General features: G+C 44.2%; 1 protein-coding gene across 1 annotated transcript in view; it reads right to left on the bottom strand.

Moving 5' to 3' along the window:
* Positions 1–19,759, bottom strand: part of DIPK1B (divergent protein kinase domain 1B) — a 162,131-nt gene that overhangs the window by 65,276 nt on the left and 77,096 nt on the right. Inside the window, exon 2 of the mRNA XM_069747478.1 lies at positions 11,370–11,504. Coding sequence (XP_069603579.1) covers positions 11,370–11,504 — 135 coding nt within the window. The remainder of the gene's footprint in view (positions 1–11,369; positions 11,505–19,759) is intronic.

Raw genomic sequence — 19,759 nt, 5'->3', positions numbered from 1 at the left:
GACTTATTACTAATTTTCTGTCTATAGTGCAGTACAAGGGGCATACAAATGTGTCACTGAAAACCTTCTGCAGACAATGAGAAGGAAGACATCGGGACAGTTGGGAGTAGATAAATGCCACAATGGCAGTCTAGTACTTTAATAAGTTTTATTATGCAACACCTAACAGTTATTAATTAGATTTAAGATACACATTAGATAGATATTGACCAAATGACCAGCTAACAACTATTTCTCCTAATCTTCCTTTCCCCATTGGCTTAGTGTGCATGTTTTTAATGGGCAGCAAAAACTATTAATGGAATAAAAAATGCTTCCAGACATCTCTGGTGTGGAGATACAACATGCCAAATTTCCCCTCCCCCCCCAATATCAGCCTCCATACACATCATATGGTCAATTCTTCCCACCTATTGTGTAAGAGCATCTTGGAGTATAGGTGCAGTTTAGGAGAAGTCCTTCAGCGACTGGCTACATTGTTGTATTATAACAGTTAATACTTTTTCCCAAAAGTATCAAATTCTATCAGTATATGGCTGACACGAAGATCATTGGTCTGACTAATGACCACTGCAGCTTTCTCCTCCGCAGTCTGCTGGTGTAGCTCTATGGATATGTCCACATTGGGTGTGTATTCAGTGCAGAAAAACTGTTGCAGACTTTGCCGTAAATGTTTGCAAATGGTGAAATTAATGCGATTAGAAGATTGTGGCGATTAGCTGAACATAGGTCCTCTTTAAATCCTCACAGTGATTCATGAGTTAACAGGTTTCTTGTGGCATGGAAAGGGTTTAGAGTTCCTTGTGTTCTATTGGCTGTGCTGCTTATTTTAACCCTTCCATTATATAAACCTGTGTCTGGCTTCCCTCCATGCCAGCAATAGAATCTTCATTCTGTTCTTTGCTGCATTGAAGAAGAAAGCGTTTCTGGAGAGTCACTCTTGTCCTCTTGAGATTATGGCATGTGGTTTGTTGTGAATACCTCTTCCTTCCCTTTGTTGGCGTTCCTTCATGTTGCTTTTCTGCCCTGTTACTGTGCTCCTATCTTCCCTTTGTATTTTTTTCATCCTGTGGGCATGTTGTTTGTGCATTGCTATGTCCCTGTCTGCCCTATTGGTCTTACCCTTTTTACCCATGCACCTTCCTTAACTGGGGGAAGGGTGGAAGCTGCATAGGATTTTGTCGCAGCACAGATAGGTACGAGAACCAGGCATCTCCACCTTCAGGAGTATCCCCAAGATTAGGGATAGTCTAGGGTTTTCCTAGATTGAAGGACAGTATGGGGTCCCTCTTCCCCGGCTTTTCTAAAGTCATAGCGTAACAGCAGGTTCTTCATGGTAAACTGCAGCTGGAAAATCTACAGCATAGCATATCTGCCACATGTGAGCAGGCCCAAAATAGACAGCACTCTGGAGGCCGCAGTCAGAAGACACAGAACTGAGGACGAGATATGTACAAGTGCGTGCTCAAGACTACAGGTATTTACCATTTTACGTGTGGCACGTCAGCCGTCGCACAGCTGGAGCTGCTCCACCTGATCAATATCTATGAAACTGCAGTTTATCAGTTCTCTACAAGGTGACAAGAAGACTGGAAACCTTCAGGAGTGTCTGCCGATTCCCAGTTAGGGAGGCAATGTATTTTATGCATTGTGAGCAGAGGAGACAGGTCAATCTCCAGTGTGGCAGGGTGACAGGTGATAAGACAAACCTCATTCAGTCTCATCACGATGCCGGCTGCGCTCAAGTGAGAGGTTAAGGAGATAGAACATTCTTCCACCTGCACGGCTCATTACCCCGCAGAACAGACCAATTCACACCAGCGGACACATGTGGAATCTATTTTTCCCAGTAGCTTCAGAATAGAAGGTGATTTCTGCATCCCTCAGGTACTAAGGGGAAGGTAAAGGCAAAGACACATCAAACAGATGGCAGCTGAATTGTGTCCACCTTGTGTAACCATCATAAAGGAGCAGCAGTCACTAATCTACAGGCATTGCCAGAAAGAGTAAACTGGCAGGCTCTTACATCACAAGGCAACACACGGTATTCCTACCTGGGCACTTTCATCTTGCTCACTTCTGCACTTCACATATGTAACTGTTTGGATAAAGACCTGGGAGGGTCAAAACGTCATCACTGCCGCCTACTGCATGAATCTGTTAATATATATATATATATATATATATATATATTGTATATATATCTACTATGAATTTATTATACCCCAGATGAAGCTAATATAGTAGCGAAACATGTGTCAGATCCTCTTCGTCTTGGTTAGTGCACCCTATTGAGCCTTATTAGGTCTTCAGATAATGGGGTCTCCCCCTACATGCCTATCATACCAAGGTTTTTTCAAATGTGTCGGGGACCGATGCAATGTATGTGAATCTGCAGATAAGAGAAAAATCTTCACTCTTACCCAAAGTCCCACACTTAAGATTAATTCTTTCAGAAATTGTGACTCAATTACCCTATGGCACTGACGTGCCAGAAACGCGTCAGGTTTTATTTTAAGAATTTTTAATGTTTTGAGTTCCAAATAAATTTAATTTTATACTGCCTGGATGGTCGTGTGGCGCCCCAGGGTCTTGGCCGTCACAGTAGCATTGCTGTCCTCACGGGGAGAGTGATATTACGTTTGGAGGCAAGAAGGGATAACTATCACCGGGTAAACACAAGCATGCAACACATTCACACTCCAGGCCACCAGGTAGAGCTTTTGATCCTATTTACTAGGTGACTCCCCACATATATATATGGTAGTTTTGGAGGGAAAGAGCAGAGAACAGTTCTTGCCAGGAAACAGACTGGATCAGTCTGAGGCAGAAGAGGGTTTACGGAGCTGTGTAGCCACAGTGTTGCAGCTCCTGGAAAAAGACTTACAGAAAGCCGAATATATTGCAGTGAGTGTGTAGTAGAGCAAAGCACAAGAGAGGATTCCAGTGGGAGACCAGCCACGAGCAGGCTGCCTCCTTCTGAGGTGCAGAGACCGGTAGCTGGAACACTGAGGTTGTAAGGCTCTCTATGACTTACATCAGAGACCGGCAGGACAGATAAACTTAACGTTACCTATCTGCCTTAATACCCAGGAGACATGGTGACACCTTTAGAGACCGGGGAGTGCTAGAGTCCCTATAAACAGACTCAAGTCACCAGTCATATGGGTTATGTCCTATCCTATACGGGGGGACAGAGAGAGAACATCTGTGAGGACCTTATATGAAGCCATAGGCAGTAAGGGACTACAACACCACCGCGCTAGAGGAAGGCTTTGATTTCTACCTGGATAACGGGACTCCTAACTTGCCTCCAAGCTGGCCGGACCCTGCCTGTCCTGTGATCTGATACCCTGGACTGCGGCTGCCTGAAGTCTTCAGTAAACAAGGTAAAGAGACTGCAAACCTGTGTCCTCGTTCCTTACTGCGCCATTTACCGTCTTCCATCTACACATCGGTAGCCCTGGGGATATACTTCACCTGTGGGAAGTTATACCATCTAGCTGCCATAACATCACCCCAGAGGACCCCTTAAAGCAGCGTTGGTCCCCACTGACCGAATACCACAGGTGGCGTCACGAACATAAACTTTATTCCCTTTAAAGACCTTTCCCTTTTACATGTGTGCCCAGGGCTTACGGACCGGGTCGCCACCGTGACATCCCCCTGTGAAACACCGGACCCGGTACCGAGTACCCCACGGCCCTGGTGGGCAACTCATTCTTACTGAACTTCACTCCTCCCTCCTCCACTGCTTCTATTTGGCCGTAATATGTGCCAATTTGGGCAATACTCACTTGTTGGGCCTCTTTTGAGGGTAACGCGTGTATCTGGCTTTATGTCTGACACTTGTGTATTCTCTATTTAGGTTGGCTTCATCATTTTGACTCGGTCTTTATTAAGGGTTTGTCCACTCCTTGGACACACCTCTCTCAAATTCTGTAATCCCCAGTGTAATAAAAAAACAAACAAAATAATGGACACTCAACTGTTGCCCCACCACCGTTACAGCAATGTCGGGGCCGCATCTGCTGGCACTTGTGTAGCACTGACTTAACAATCAGCATCTCCTAGTGGGCAGCTCAACGCACCCATCCCTTGGACAAAACCCAGACATCAGTGGGGATTTGCTGCAGTGCTCGCATAAGAATTGCATGCGAGCGCCATCAGACCCAGCGTCTCTGCGGGAGAGGAGAATCGGTCACTTTTTTATTATTTTGTATAGGGTAATAAAGCATATAACAAGCTGAGGTCCAAGTAGTGGTCACACTCTTTAATTTGATACGATCTTCATCGGGGCAGGGTGTATGATTATATGTATTATCAGATATCCTGATGAGACTGATGTCGGCTGACAGTCAGTTGTGTGTGGGTTCCTCCCGCCTCTCCGCTGACAAATGAAGTGGTGGGAGACATGGATACGGTATGTCTGACTTTGGACTATCTTTTATTTTCCCATAGGAGCCGGCACACAGCGGAGGGCTCCCGTGTATGGAGGAATAGCTGTCGGTTAAACAATCGTTCATCTGATCTAATGCCATTCCATGTGGCTTAATTTACTATTTTAATAATAATAATAATAATAATCTTTATTTTTATATAGCGCTAACATATTCCGCAGCGCTTTACATTTTTGCACACATTATCATCACTGTCCCCGATGGGGCTCACAATCTAAATTCCCTATCAGTATGTCTTTGGAATGTGGGAGGAAACCGGAGTGCCCGGAGGAAACCCACGCAAACACGGAGAGAACATACAAACTCTTTGCAGATGTTGCCCTTGGCGGGGTTTGAACCCAGGACTCCAGCGATAACCTGTGACTTATACGTAGTGGGCTTTTTCTATATGATGTATAATTGTTTACCTCCTAAGATCCTTCCCACGACCCTAGATTGTGGCCGGACTGTGCCCCAGACCACGCGTCTGTCTGACTGCAGGTATAAGCCGTTTGATGGTCATGGCTCCGTGGTTTCGCAGATGAACGGCAGCTTTGCCTTCACCCTTTAAATTGCTTTTCGCTCCAATTTATTGTAAAACTGCAGCGATCCCCCTGTCGGAGCGGTGTCTGCCGCCTCGTAGCAATTGTATAGAGGCAACGTGTGAACCCAGAGTGACAGATTAGTGCCGTTGATAATGGCGGCCTGGGTATATACATAAATATATCCATTAGCTAACAGCAAGTAGAAACCTGGAAACTGCAGAAGGATTAAAAACCTGAAGGCAAAAATCATAAGAGGATATGGAGACAGCACCAAAGTGAACGGGCCATAGTGAGGGATCGGGCTAATGCACAAGACAGATTCTACAGAGGCAGAGTATGATGGGCGCTCAGACATGACACCCACTGACAGCGCACCACAGATGCCGCTGCAGGAAATCCGCCATCCTGTCCATAGGAAATGATGATCCAGGGCCCACAGCAAAGCGTCTGTGTCACCGGCTGAGACACCATACATTAGGTGCATTCACACGTTGTCATCAAAGTGGAATTTCTGGCCATGAAATGATAGAATCATCTTCAATTTTGAAAAAAAAATAATGTGGAATTTGATTACAATTTCACTATAATGTCTAGATGGGAGACAAATCTTCATGAATCCACAACTTGCAGGTGATGGGAGGACTGGCCGAGCTCTGGGGTCCTTCTCCTCACACAATGTCCGGGCTGGCAGGCAGCGTGCGCTTATTATGTGTGTGCAGACATGGCGGTATTAATGAAATGCAATGCCATGCTGGCCGCGCCATATGCTCTGATGTGTTCTGACTCATCCTACACGCCTGGAGCTGCGTTGGACTAAAGGACGGAGACCTCGATTTTCTGTCCTCCAGGCTCTGCTGGGAGATGGGATTGTTTTTGCCAAGAAAAAAAAATGTAGTCAGTAGAGATTGTGCAATGAGGAGCTGCCAACAATGGGCAGACGTAACCATCAGCGTCAGGGGACTGTGGGGACAGAAGCTGGGGGTCATGAGCACTGACCTGTCACAGTCTGTGGCCCAAGCACCAAATGGTCTGTGGATGGAAGCGCTACCTACTAGTTTACCTATTAAAGGGCTCCTCTACTCATCATAATGGGGAACAAATGAAAAGTGATTTGTAAAAACAAGCGACCTTGTAATTTACCTCTTATTGAAAATCCTTTCTGTTCTCCAGAACTGATGGATTTTTCACTATATAGTGTACACAGTTTGTTGCCTAGGTAACCAGCCACTGCTGTAGTCTATCAGAGGTGGCTGGTTCCGACCCCCATCATGCCAGGAGGCAGAGGAGCGGTGCACTACAGAATGGTGATCAGAATAACCCTCCTGATCCAGGATCATTAAAAACAGCGCCACACCAATATCCAGGTTGTGTCTGGTACTGCAGCTCAACGTGTCTGAGCCGCAATATCACACACAACCTGTAGAGAGGTGTGGTCCTGTTTTCAGGAAGAAAGCAGACATGTTTTCCTACTCCTTTAAAAAAAAAAACAAGGAATAAAGCTCATAATACTTACTGCAGTGCTCCAATTAATGTATTGACTTATCATGTTTACTTCTACTCTAATCACACCCAATGCTGCATTTACATAGAACAGTTTATGGGAGTCACACAGAGCTGCATCATCATATGGCTGATACTGGAAGTAACACTTCTCTTTAAGTGGCAGCAATGGGATGGAGAATGCAGCTCTGGATGTGTCTGGAGTACAAGATGACTAAGTAAAATAGCTTTAAAAGGTAACCAGTCATACGAAAAGATCTATTCTCTAAATCAGGTTTTTCCTTTAAAATTGTTTTTAAAAATTTGGCAAGGTTTTATTTTTTATATCACAATCTTTACAAAAAATATCTATTAGAAATCTTATAATTTTCACACCGGTCACTGGGGCTTTTCTAGACTCTAAATTTCAGGAAATTCAAATGTACATTAGCAGCAACAGACTGACTATTGTATTTAAGCCACTAATGAGCAAGTGCAAAAGTTATTGTGAAGGGAAGGAGAGGAGGTGAGCTGCGACATCACCTATTGTGATTTGTGGACACTTATCAGCTGTGTAAAGAGGTGTTACCAGACATTGTACAGGAGGAGGTGAGCTGTAAAATCACCTATTGTGAATGGTGGATCCTGTGTTATCAGCTGTATATAGAGATGTTGTACATGAGGAGGAGGTGAGCTGTGATATCATCTACTGTGAATGGTGGATCCTGTGTCATCAGCTGTATATAGAGATGTTGTACATGAGGAGGAAGTGAGCTGTGAAATCACCTATTGTGAATGGTGGATCCTTTGTTATCAGCTGTATATAGAGATGTTGTACATGAGGAGGAAGTGAGCTGTGAAATCATCTACTGTGAATGGTGGATCCTTTGTTATCAGCTGTATATAGAGATGTTGTACATGAGGAGGAAGTGAGCTGTGAAATCACCTATTGTGAATGGTGGATCCTTTGTTATCAGCTGTATATAGAGATGTTGTACATGAGGAGGAGGTGAGCTGTGATATCATCTACTGTGAATGGTGGATCCTGTGTCATCAGCTGTATATAGAGATGTTGTACATGAGGAGGAGGTGAGCTGTGATATCATCTACTGTGAATGGTGGATCCTGTGTCATCAGCTGTATATAGAGATGTTGTACATGAGGAGGAGGTGAGCAGTGATAACATCTACTGTGAATGGTGGATCCTGTGTCATCAGCTGTATATAGAGATGTTGTACATGAGGAGGAGGTGAGCTGTGAAATCACCGATTGTGAATGGTGGATCCTGTGTCATCCGCTGTATATAGAGATGTTGTACATGAGGAGGAGGTGAGCTGTGAAATCACCTATTGTGAATGGTGGATCCTTTGTTATCAGCTGTATATAGAGATGTTGTACATGAGGAGGAGGTGAGCTGTGAAATCACCGATTGTGAATGGTGGATCCTGTGTCATCCGCTGTATATAGAGATGTTGTACATGAGGAGGAGGTGAGCTGTGAAATCATCTACTGTGAATGGTGGATCCTGTGTCATCAGCTGTATATAGAGATGTTGTACATGAGGAGGAGGTGAGCTGTGATATCATCTACTGTGAATGGTGGATCCTTTGTTATCAGCTGTATATAGAGATGTTGTACATGAGGAGGAGGTGAGCTGTGATATCATCTACTGTGAATGGTGGATCCTTTGTTATCAGCTGTATATAGAGATGTTGTACATGAGGAGGAGGTGAGCAGTGATATCATCTACTGTGAATGGTGGATCCTTTGTTATCAGCTGTATAGAGAGATGTTGTACATGAGGAGGAGGTGAGCCCTGATATCACCGACTGTGAATGGTGGAAACTGTGTTATCAGCTGTATATAGAGGCGTTATCAGACATAGTAGACATAGTACAGGAGGAGGTGAGCTGTGACATGTTTCAGCTGGACCGTGGGCTCGGGGGTCCTGTAGATCCGTCCTTTCTGGTGATCTGAATGCACCTGTTGCTTCTAGATGTGCAACATAATTTGCTTTAGGAATGGAGGTTTGTAAGTAAATCATCATCATCGCGGTTTCCCGGTGATAGCAATCTCTGGGCGCTCTGCAGAACATCAGAAAGCCTGCCTGCATTATATAATGGAAACCATTGCAGCATGTCCATGTTTTATTGATGTACCTGCGTAATGAATGGGTTATGACATCTGCCTGGCCTCGCCGGAGACAGGGCTGAGGAGAAGACTGGAGCAGAAACAGCGAGCGAGCAAAGTCTACAACGTGTGCCAAAGAAACGGACTGGAATCAAAATTACACAGCACAGCGGAGAGAAATGCATTCAGTGCAGCGCCAGGAAGATTAAAGGGAATGAAACCCAACCGAGTAACCGGAGCACGGCGAGAACATTGTCTGCGAAGGAAAGGAACGCCAGGTACAAGGCATCAAGCACTGCTCAGAAACACAGAGAGAGGCCTGATACCTGGCAAAGAAAGACACAGAAGAAGAAGAAAAATAACTGAGAATGCCTCCTAACCATCACTAGAGATCAGCGGTGACATCACTGAGAATGCCTCCTATCCATCACTAGAGATCAGTAGTGCCATCACTGAGAATGCCGCCTATCCATCACTAGAGATCAGCGGTGACATCACTGAGAATGCCTCCTATCCATCACTAGAGATCAGCGGTGACATCACTGAGAATGCCTCCTATCCATCACTAGAGATCAGCAGTGCCATCACTGAGAATGCCGCCTATCCATCACTAGAGATCAGCGGTGACATCACTGAGAATGCCTCCTATCCATCACTAGAGACCAGCGGTGACATCACTGAGAATGCCTCCTATCCATCACTAGAGATCAGCGGTGACATCACTGAGAATGCCTCCTATCCATCACTAGAGATCAGCAGTGATATCACTGAGAATGCCTCCTATCCATCACTAGAGATCAGCGGTGACATCACTGAGAATGCCTCCTATCCATCACTAGAGATCAGCGGTGACATCACTGAGAATGCCTCCTATCCATCACTAGAGATCAGCAGTGCCATCACTGAGAATGCCGCCTATCCATCACTAGAGATCAGCGGTGACATCACTGAGAATGCCTCCTATCCATCACTAGAGACCAGCGGTGACATCACTGAGAATGCCTCCTATCCATCACTAGAGATCAGCGGTGACATCACTGAGAATGCCTCCTATCCATCACTAGAGATCAGCAGTGATATCACTGAGAATGCCTCCTATCCATCACTAGAGATCAGCGGTGACATCACTGAGAATGCCTCCTATCCATCACTAGAGATCAGCGGTGACATCACTGAGAATGCCTCCTATCCATCACTAGAGATCAGCGGTGACATCAGTGAGAATGCCTCCTATCCATCACTAGAGATCAGCGGTGACATCACTGAGAATGCCTCCTATCCATCACTAGAGATCAGTAGTGCCATCACTGAGAATGCCGCCTATCCATCACTAGAGATCAGCGGTGACATCACTGAGAATGCCTCCTATCCATCACTAGAGATCAGCGGTGACATCACTGAGAATGCCTCCTATCCATCACTAGAGATCAGAGGTGACATCACTGAGAATGCCTCCTATCCATCACTAGAGATCAGCGGTGACATCACTGAGAATGCCTCCTATCCATCACTAGAGATCAGCGGTGACATCACTGATAATGCCTCCTATCCATCACTAGAGATCAGGGGTGACATCACTGAGAATGCCTCCTATCCATCACTAGAGATCAGCAGTGACATCAGTGAGAATGCCTCCTATCCATCACTAGAGATCAGCGGTGACATCACTGAGAATGCCTCCTATCCATCACTAGAGATCAGTAGTGCCATCACTGAGAATGCCGCCTATCCATCACTAGAGATCAGCGGTGACATCACTGAGAATGCCTCTTATCCATCACTAGAGATCAGCGGTGACATCACTGAGAATGCCTCCTATCCATCACTAGAGATCAGTAGTGCCATCACTGAGAATGCCGCCTATCCATCACTAGAGATCAGCGGTGACATCACTGAGAATGCCTCCTATCCATCACTAGAGATCAGCGGTGACATCACTGAGAATGCCTCCTATCCATCACTAGAGATCAGCGGTGACCTCACTGAGAATGCCTCCTACCCATCACTAGAGATCACTGAGAATGCCTCCTATCCATCACTAGAGATCAGCGGTGACATCACTGAGAATGCCGCCTATCCATCACTAGAGATCAGCTGTGACATCACTGAGAATGCCGCCTATCCATCATTAGAGATCAGTGAGAATGCCGCCTATTCATCAGTATCTCCCCCACCATTTATACTCTCAGACTTGAGTTACATAGATAATGTAGTAAACTTCCCGATTTTCTGCTTCTTCCTAGATGTTCGCCCTCCTTTTTATTACTGTTCCTCAATCTTTGTGACTGGAGAAGGCGTTGTAGCCAAAGATTTGATGGCTTTTTTAAGCAATCCTGAAGAGTTGGATGAAGTGATTTCAGTCTCAAATCTTTTGATACAAGAACAGGTTTAATTTAGTCGCTCCCAGAAGCTCTTGATAAGGGCGAGTGTTGTAGATTGTGCGGCCCAATAAGCTGGACACACATAATAGCGTGAACAAATAAATTAAGTCGTCCTATGATGTTCGCAATCGCTGCTCGAGGACCTGAAGTAAAGGCTTAAGGTCGCAGACCTGCATGTGTACGCCACGAATAAGCCGCCATTTAATAATTCACTGAGATCTGCGAGTCTGGCGATTATCACAAAAGGCAGAAGAGCCACAGAATGTCAGGAGCCCCGCAGGGACCAATGCAGAAATACAATTCTCACAGTTTACCGCCATGCATTCATCTTATCAGACATTTTCTAGGTATTCTGAGGCTGACAATAGTACAAGGATCCAGTGATTGCTACTCACAATAATCATGCGGCACACGTGTCCTCTGCACAGCTCCGAGTAGGAGGAATAGTGGATATAAACCACCCAGCTGCCCACGAAGATGCCAAGCCATGCCAAGAAGAGATATTTCACCTTGATACCAGGAAGGCGACTCTAGGATAAAAAAAAACAAGAGGACGGATTACAAGGCGAGTATACATCACACAAGAGCGCAAAAAAAAAAGTCTTTACTTTCATGAACAGAATTGTATGCCAGGCACGGTAAGACGACTGGGGCTTGTGGTGCCAGCTCAGAGTCAGCATCTCGCTGTGCAGGAGATAGCGCTCAATATTTGCTTAGACCTCAGCGTCTCAAGGTCATTGCTTCTCATTGAGCCGTGTACCTGCGTCAGCTGCAAGTCGGGATGGATACAGAAATTTCTAGCCAGAATTTCACTTTTTCTTAAATACGCATTTTACCAGTCTCTATGTGTCGGCTAAAGAGAACTTGTTGAAAGCGAGATGTATCCCACAAGGAAAGCTCCGGCCTGCATGGAAACTGAAGATAGCCAACTGTCAGGCCTGAAAAATGTTCCTCACCAGAGAAGCCCATGGACAAGAGCCCACAACCCTCCTGGGCTTACAGAGCAAGAAGACATTATGTTTCACCAACCTGGCAATGTACTCAACATGTTCAGAGAAAGCATAGAATATCTGAGACCACAAAACTACTGTGGGACACACCAGACAATAACATATGGGGGTATGGGATAATGACACTGACACTCGGGGTGCAGGACAAAAACATAGACACTCTGGGTACAGGATAATGACGCTGACACTCGGGGTACAGGATAATGACGCTGACACTCGGGGTACAGGATAATGACGCTGACACTCGGGGTGCAGGACAAAAACATAGACACTCTGGGTACAGGATAATGACGCTGACACTCGGGGTATGGGATAATGGCGCTGACATTCGGGTACAGGATAATGACCCTGACACTCTGGGTACAGGATAATGACGCTGACACTCGGGTACAGGATAATGACGCTGACACTCTGGGTACAGGATAATGGCGCTGACACTCGGGTACAGGATAATGACCCTGACACTCGGGTACAGGATAATGACCCTGACACTCGGGGTACAGATAAGGATGCTAACACTCGGGGTAAAGGATAATGACGCTGACACTCGGGTACAGGATAATGACGCTGACACTCGGGGTACAGAATAATGACGCTGACACTCGGGGTAAAGGATAATGACGCTGACACTCGGGGTACAGGATGAGGAGTTGACAATCGGGGTACACGATAATGACGCTGACACTTGGGGCATGGGATTATGACCCTGACACTTGATTCTTGAGGTACAGGACACTGGCCCTTGTACAGTCGTTTCCACATTTCAGAGATAAGCTTATCACTAATAACGCAGACTTGTTATCAGATCTCCCTCAGGTTCTGGCAACAAGTTTAATGCAGAGCAAGGCAGGGACACAAATCCTATTTGTTGCACATATTAGGAAGCGAAGTCTGGCCCCAGGCACCTGAAACGTTCCCTCATTTTTATCAGGCTGGGAGGACGCCATCTGGATCTTCCCGCTCTTGATGTATTAGCTATCACTTAGCTGAAGAAATCTGGTATAATGCTCCTCATGCTGAGCAGAGAGTAGGTGAAGTGTACCAGCCATTAGGCCTTTTTCACACGTAATATTTCCGGTACTGGAAAAAAACAGTACCAGAGATATCAGTGTGCGTTGTGTGTAATACTTGTGGCACACGTGTGGCAACTGAATGCCGCATCAGAATCATGCGTACCAGCGTCTGGGAAGCAGCGGTACAGTTAGCGCTGTTCTCTGGCTCTGGGTGCTGAAGATAGCTCACATCATTCTCTCCTGCTCGTGCTGCAATAAGCGCTAGCAGGGATGAATGTTGATAGTTGTATTCAACTGATAACAGTGAGAGAAGGCGATGGTTGATGGGAGTATTCATCAACTGCAGTCTGCGCTATAAATATATTTGAAAAAAAATGATGTGTAGTTCCCCTGTATTTTTGATAAAAAGCCAGGCAAAACTGACAGCTTCGGGCTGCAACCCTCAGCTGTCAGCTCTAGCAAGGCTAGTTATCAAGAATAGAGGTGTCCCTATGCGTATTTTAAACTATTTAAATAATTTTTAAAAATGAAGTGGGGTCCCCCCATTTTTGACAACCAGCCAAGCTAAAGCAGACAGCTGGGGGCATGGATATTGGCCCCCCAGCCTAAAAACAGCAGCCCATGGCCACCCAGAAAGGCACATCTATTAGATGGCGCTTTGCCCGCCTCTTCCCACTTGCCCTGTGCCGGTGGCAAGTAGAATTCATATTTGTGGGGTTGATGTCACCTTTATATTGTCTGATGACATCAAGCTCACGTCTTAGTAATAGAAAGGCATTTATAAGGAATTTCTAATGGTGATCTGGGGTGAACTGACTAATTTTTTTCTTACGATCACCGCAGTTCAGCCCGCTGCTGTGCTCGTACCAGCTCATTCACCAGTAGTTCTCAACCTGGGCAGTCGTATCTTGGCACCGTACAGGTTGAAAACTATTTGTCCCCAAACATGGATTACGGCATGGGACAGAATGACAGACAGATGAGGGATATTATTTTTTTTTATTTTTGTTTTATTACAGGAGGTGAGGGATTCAATGGAATGGGCATTAAGTGAGTATAACTATTATTTTTAAATAAAAAAGGGAAAGTGCGTTTTGTTTTTGTTTGAAACAAAAAACTTTATCTCCTGTGAGGCGGTGACAGATGTTATTTATATGCGAGGGCCGTTATGCGTCCCCCCAGGTTGCACATAGAAGCGTATTAAAGGGAACCTGTCACCCCCCTCAGGCGTTTGTAACTAAAATAGCCACCTTGTGCAGCACAAATGCTGCATTCTGACAAGGTGGCTCTTTTAGTTATGATGCCTGCACGCGCTGAAATAAACGTTTATAAACGTTTATAAAATGTGCCCTTCATACCGTGAAATGTTCCCCGAGGCGCGTCTTTCCCTCCTAATCAGACGCAGCACAGCCGTCACTCCGGACCTGTCCGCGCCGGGCGCCGCCTCCCTCTTGCTGCAATATCATGCCCGGCGCCTGCGCATTAAGTTTTTTTTCCAGGCGTGCGCAGTTGCGCTGCCCTTCGTACTTACAGCGCAGTCGCCGGGGACGATAATATAGTAAGAGGAGGCAGCGTCCGGCGTGCACAGGTCCATCCCCAGTCTTGTGATAGCTGTTATTCACCGATCACGAAAAAACCCTCTGATTTTCCATTCATTTCTCTCTCCTCTGGTATGATCCAGCATACCAGAGGAGAGAGAAATTAGGTCCCCCAGTACCTCAGGCATCCCTGGATCCTGCGACTCCATCCCCTGGCCCTCCGTGTAATTTTCCAGGAAGAAAATTGTGGGGGCATGTGCAGTGTGCCTGCCGAGATCTGCCAGCCGGCACCAATAAAAGATTTTTCCTACTGGTTCATTTTGATCTCTGTGATAGTACCCATCACAGTAATCAAAATAAAATAAAAAAAAATAAATCAAACCCCCCTTTATCACCCCCTTGGATAGGTAAAAATATTAAAATTAAAAAAATATATTTTATTCCATTCTTTGCAGTTAGGGCTAGGGTTGGGGTTACATGTAGGGTTAAGGTTGGGGTTAGAGCTAGTGTTAGGGTTGGGGTTAGAGCTAGGGTTGGAGATAGGGTTAAAGTTGGGGTTAGAGCTAGGGTTAGGATTGGGGCTAGGGTTAGGGTTGTGTTGGGGTTCCGGTTGTGTTGGGGTTAAGGTGGTGTAGGGGTTATGGTGGTGTTGGGGTTAGGATTAAGGTTAGGGGTATGTTGGGGTTAGGGCTGTGTTAGGGTTGGAGTTAGAATTGGAGGGTTTCCTCTGTTTAGGTACATCAGGGGTTCTCCAAAAGCGACATGGCGCCCACTATTGATTCCAGCCAGTTTTGCATTCAAAAAGTCAAATAGTTTTCCCTCCCTTCTGGGCCCTGCTGTGCACCCAAACAGTGACTTCCCCACGCATACGGGGTATCGGCGTACTCAGGAGAAATCGCACAACAAATTTTGTGATCCATTTTCTCCTGATACCCTTGTGAAAATAAAAATGTTTGGTTTCAAAGTAAATTTTCATGTTTTCCTTCCACATTACTTTAGCTCTTGTGAAACACCTGAAAGGTTAATAAACTTCTTGAATGTGGTTTCAAGGGGTGCAGTTTTTAGAACGGTGTTACATTTTCTTTTATATTGACCCCCCAAACTCACTTCAAATGCGAGGTGGGCCCTAAAAAAAATGGTTTTGTAAATTTTGTTGGAAAAATGAGAAATCGCTGGTCAACTTTTTACCCTTATAACGTCCTAACAAAAAAAAAATATGTTTCCAAAATTGTGCTGATGTAAAGTTGACATGTGGGAAATGTTATTTATTAACTATTTTGTCTGTCACCACTCTCCAATTTAAGGGTACAAAAATTAAAAGTTTGAAAATTGCAAAATATTCAACATTTTTGGCAAATTTCATTTTTTTCATAAATAAATGCAAGTCATATCGAAAATTTTTTCCACTAACATGAAGTATAATATGTCACGAAAAAAAAACAGTCTCAGAATCAGTGGGATATTTTGAAGCGTTCCAGAGCTATAACTTCATAAAGTGACAGTGGTCAGAATTGTAAAAACTGGATTGGTCAAATTAAGGACAAAATTGAGTCTGTCACTTAGGGGTTATACTTGCTGTGAGTTTATTCACAATACAACTATAAAATTAGTAATGGATAGGCATCGGGCAAAGCGCCAGAATTGGCGCATGTAATAGATGTGCCTTTTCTGGACGGCTACAGGCTGCTATTTTTAGGCTGGGGGAAATCCAATATCAATGGCCCCTTACGATCCTGACAATACCAGCCCCCACCTGTCTGCTTTAGCTTGGCTGGTTGTCAAAAATGGGGGGGAGATCAAACGCTCTTTTTTTTTACAATGATTTATTTAACCCCTTTACCCCTAAGGGTGGTTTGCACTTTAATGACCGGGCCAATTTTTACAATTCTGACCACTGTCCCTTTATGAGGTTATAGCTCTGGAACGCTTCAACGGATCCCAGTGATTCTGACATTGTTTTCTTGTGACATATTGTACTTCATGATAGTGGTAAAATTTCTTTGATATTACCTGCGTTTATTTGTGAAAAAAACGGAAATTTGGCGAAAATTTTGAAAATTTCGCAATTTTCCAACTTTGAATTTTTATGCAATTAAATCACAGAGATATGTCACACAAAATACTTAATAAGTAACATTTCCCACATGTCTACTTTACATCAGCACAATTTTGGAACCCCAAATTTTTTTTAGGGACCACATCTCATTTGAAGTTATTTTGAGGGGTCATATGATAGAAAATACCCAAGTGTGACACCATTCTAAAAACTGCACCCCTCAAGGTGCTCAAAACCATATTCAATAAGTTTATTAACCCTTCTGGTGCTTCACAGGAATTTTTGGAATGTTTAAATAAAAATGAACATTTAGCTTTTTTTCACAAAAAATTTACTTCAGCTCCAATTTGTTTTATTTTACCAAGGGTAACAGGAGAAAATGGACCCCAAAAGTTGTTGTACAATTTGTCCTGAGTACACTGATACCCCATATGTATCATGTTTGGGCGCATGACAGAGCTCTGAAGCGAAGGAGCGCCATTTGACTTTTCAATGCAAAATTGACTGGAATCGAGATGGGAAGCCATGTTGCATTTGGAGAGCCCTTGATGTGCCTAAACATTGAAACCCCCCACAAGTGACACTATTTTGGAAAGTAGACCCCCTAAGGAACTTATCTACAGGTGTGGTGAGCACTTTGACCCACCAAGTGCTTTACGGAAGTTTATAATGCAGAACCGTAAAAATAAAAAATCATATTTTTTTCACAAAAATTATCTTTTCACCCCCAATTTTTTATTTTCCCAAGAGTAAGAGAAGAAATTGGACCCCAAAAGTTGTTGTACAATTTGTCCTGAGTACGCTGATACCCCATATGTGGGGGTAAACCACTGTTTGGGCGCATGGGAGAGCTCGGAAGGGAAGGAGCGCAGTTTGACTTTTCAATGCAAAATTGACAGGAATTGAGATGGGATGCCATGTTGCGTTTGGAGAGCCACTGATGTGCCTAAACATTAAAAACCCCCACAACTGACACCATTTTGGAAAGTAGACCCCCTAAGTAACTTATCTAGAGGTGTGGTGAGCACTTTGACCCACCAAGTGCTTCACAGACGTTTATAATGCAAAACCGTAAAAATAAAAAATCATATTTTTTCACAAAAATTATCTTTTCGCCCCCCAATTTTTTATTTTCCCAAGGGTAAGAGAAGAAATTAGACCCCAAAAGTTGTTGTACAATTTGTCCTGAGTACGCTGATACCCCATATGTGGGGGTAAACCACTGTTTGGGCGCATGGGAGAGCTCGGAAGGGAAGGAGCACCGTTTGACTTTTCAATGCAAAATTGACAGGAATTGAGATGGGACACCATGTTGCATTTGGAGAGCCACTGATGTGCCTAAACATTGAAACCCCCCACAAGTGACACCATTTTGGAAAGTAGACCGACTAAGGAACTTATCTAGATGTAGGGTGAGCGTTTTGACCCACCAAGGGCTTCACATAAGTTTATAATGCAGAGCCGTAAAAATAAAACAAACATTTTTTCCCACAAAAATTATTTTTTAGCCCCCAGTTTTGTATTTTCCCGAGGGTAACAGGAGAAATTGGACCCCAAAAGTTGTTGTCCAATTTGTCCTGAGTGCGCTGATACCCCATATGTGGGGGCGAACCACCGTTTGTGCGCATGGGAGGGAGCGCCATTTGGAATGGAGACTTAGATGGAATGGTCTGCAGGTGTCACATTGCGTTTGCAGAGCCCCTAATGTACCTAGACAGTAGAAAACCCCACAAGTGACACCATTTTGGAAAGTAGACCCCCTAATGAACTCATCTAGATGTGTTGTGAGAGCTTTGAACCCCCAAGTGTTTCACTACAGCTTATAACGCAGAGCCGTGAAAATAAAAAATCTTTTTTTTTCCCACAAAAATTATTTTTTAGCCCCCAGTTTTGTATTTTCCCAAGGGTAACAGGAGAAATTGGACCCCAAAAGTTGTTGTCCTATTTGTTCTGAGTACGCTGATACCCCATATATTGGGGTAAACCCCTGTTTGGGCACACGGGAGAGCTAGGAAGGGAAGGAGCACTGTTTTACCTTTTCAACGCAGAATTGGCTGGAATTGAGATCGGACGCCATGTTGCGTTTGGAGAGCCCCTGATGTGCCTAAACAGTGGAAACCCCCCAATTATAACTGAAACCCTAACCCAAACACACCCCTAACCCTAATCACAACAGTAACCCTAACCACACCTCTAACCCAGACACACCCCTAACCCTAATCCCAACCCTATTTACAACCGTAAATGTAATCCAAACCCTAACTTTAGCCCCAACCCTAACTTTAGCCCCAACCCTAACTTTAGCCCCAACGCTAACTGTAGCCTTAACCCAAGCCCCAACCCTAATCCTAGCCCTAACCCTAGCCCTAACCCTGGGAAAATTGAAATAAATACATTTTTTAAATTTTTCCCTAACTAAGGGGGTGATGAAGGGGAATTTGATTTACTTTTATAGCGGGTTTTTTAGCGGATTTTTATGATTGGCAGCCGTCACACACTGAAAGACGCTTTTTATTGCAAAAAATATTTTTTGCGTTGCCACATTTTGAGAGCTATAATTTTTCCATATTTTGGTCCACAGAGTCATGTGAGGTCTTGTTTTTTGCGGGACGAGTTGATGTTTTTATTGGTAACATTTTCGGGCACGTGACATTTTTTTGATCGCTTTTTATTCTGATTTTTCTGAGGCAGAATGACCAAAAACCAGCTCTTTATGAATTTCTTTTGGGGGAGGCGTTTATACCGTTCCACGTTTGGTAAAATAGATAAAGCAGTTTTATTCTTCAGGTCAGTTCGATTACAGCGATATTTCATTTATATCATTTTTTTATGTTTTGGCGCTTTTATACGATAAAAACTATTTTATAGAAAAAATAATTATTTTTGCATCGCTTTATTCTCAGGACTATAACTTTTTTATTTTTTTGGTGATGATGCTGTATGGCGGCTCGTTTTTTGCGGGACAAGATGACGTTTTCAGCGGTACCATGGTTATTTATATCTGTCTTTTTGATCGCGTGTTATTCCACTTTTTGTTCGGCAGTATGATAATAAAGCGTTGTTTTTTGCCTCGTTTTTTTTTTCTTACGGTGTTTACTGAAGGGGTTAACTAGTAGGCCAGTTTTATAGGTCGGGTCATTACGGACGCGGCGATACTAAATATGTGTA

Source organism: Ranitomeya imitator, chromosome 2, assembly GCF_032444005.1.
Source record: "Ranitomeya imitator isolate aRanImi1 chromosome 2, aRanImi1.pri, whole genome shotgun sequence".
Taxonomy (NCBI): domain Eukaryota; kingdom Metazoa; phylum Chordata; class Amphibia; order Anura; family Dendrobatidae; genus Ranitomeya; species Ranitomeya imitator.
The sequence above is the reverse complement of the archived record's forward strand: the minus strand, read 5'-3'. Positions and strand labels throughout refer to the sequence as shown.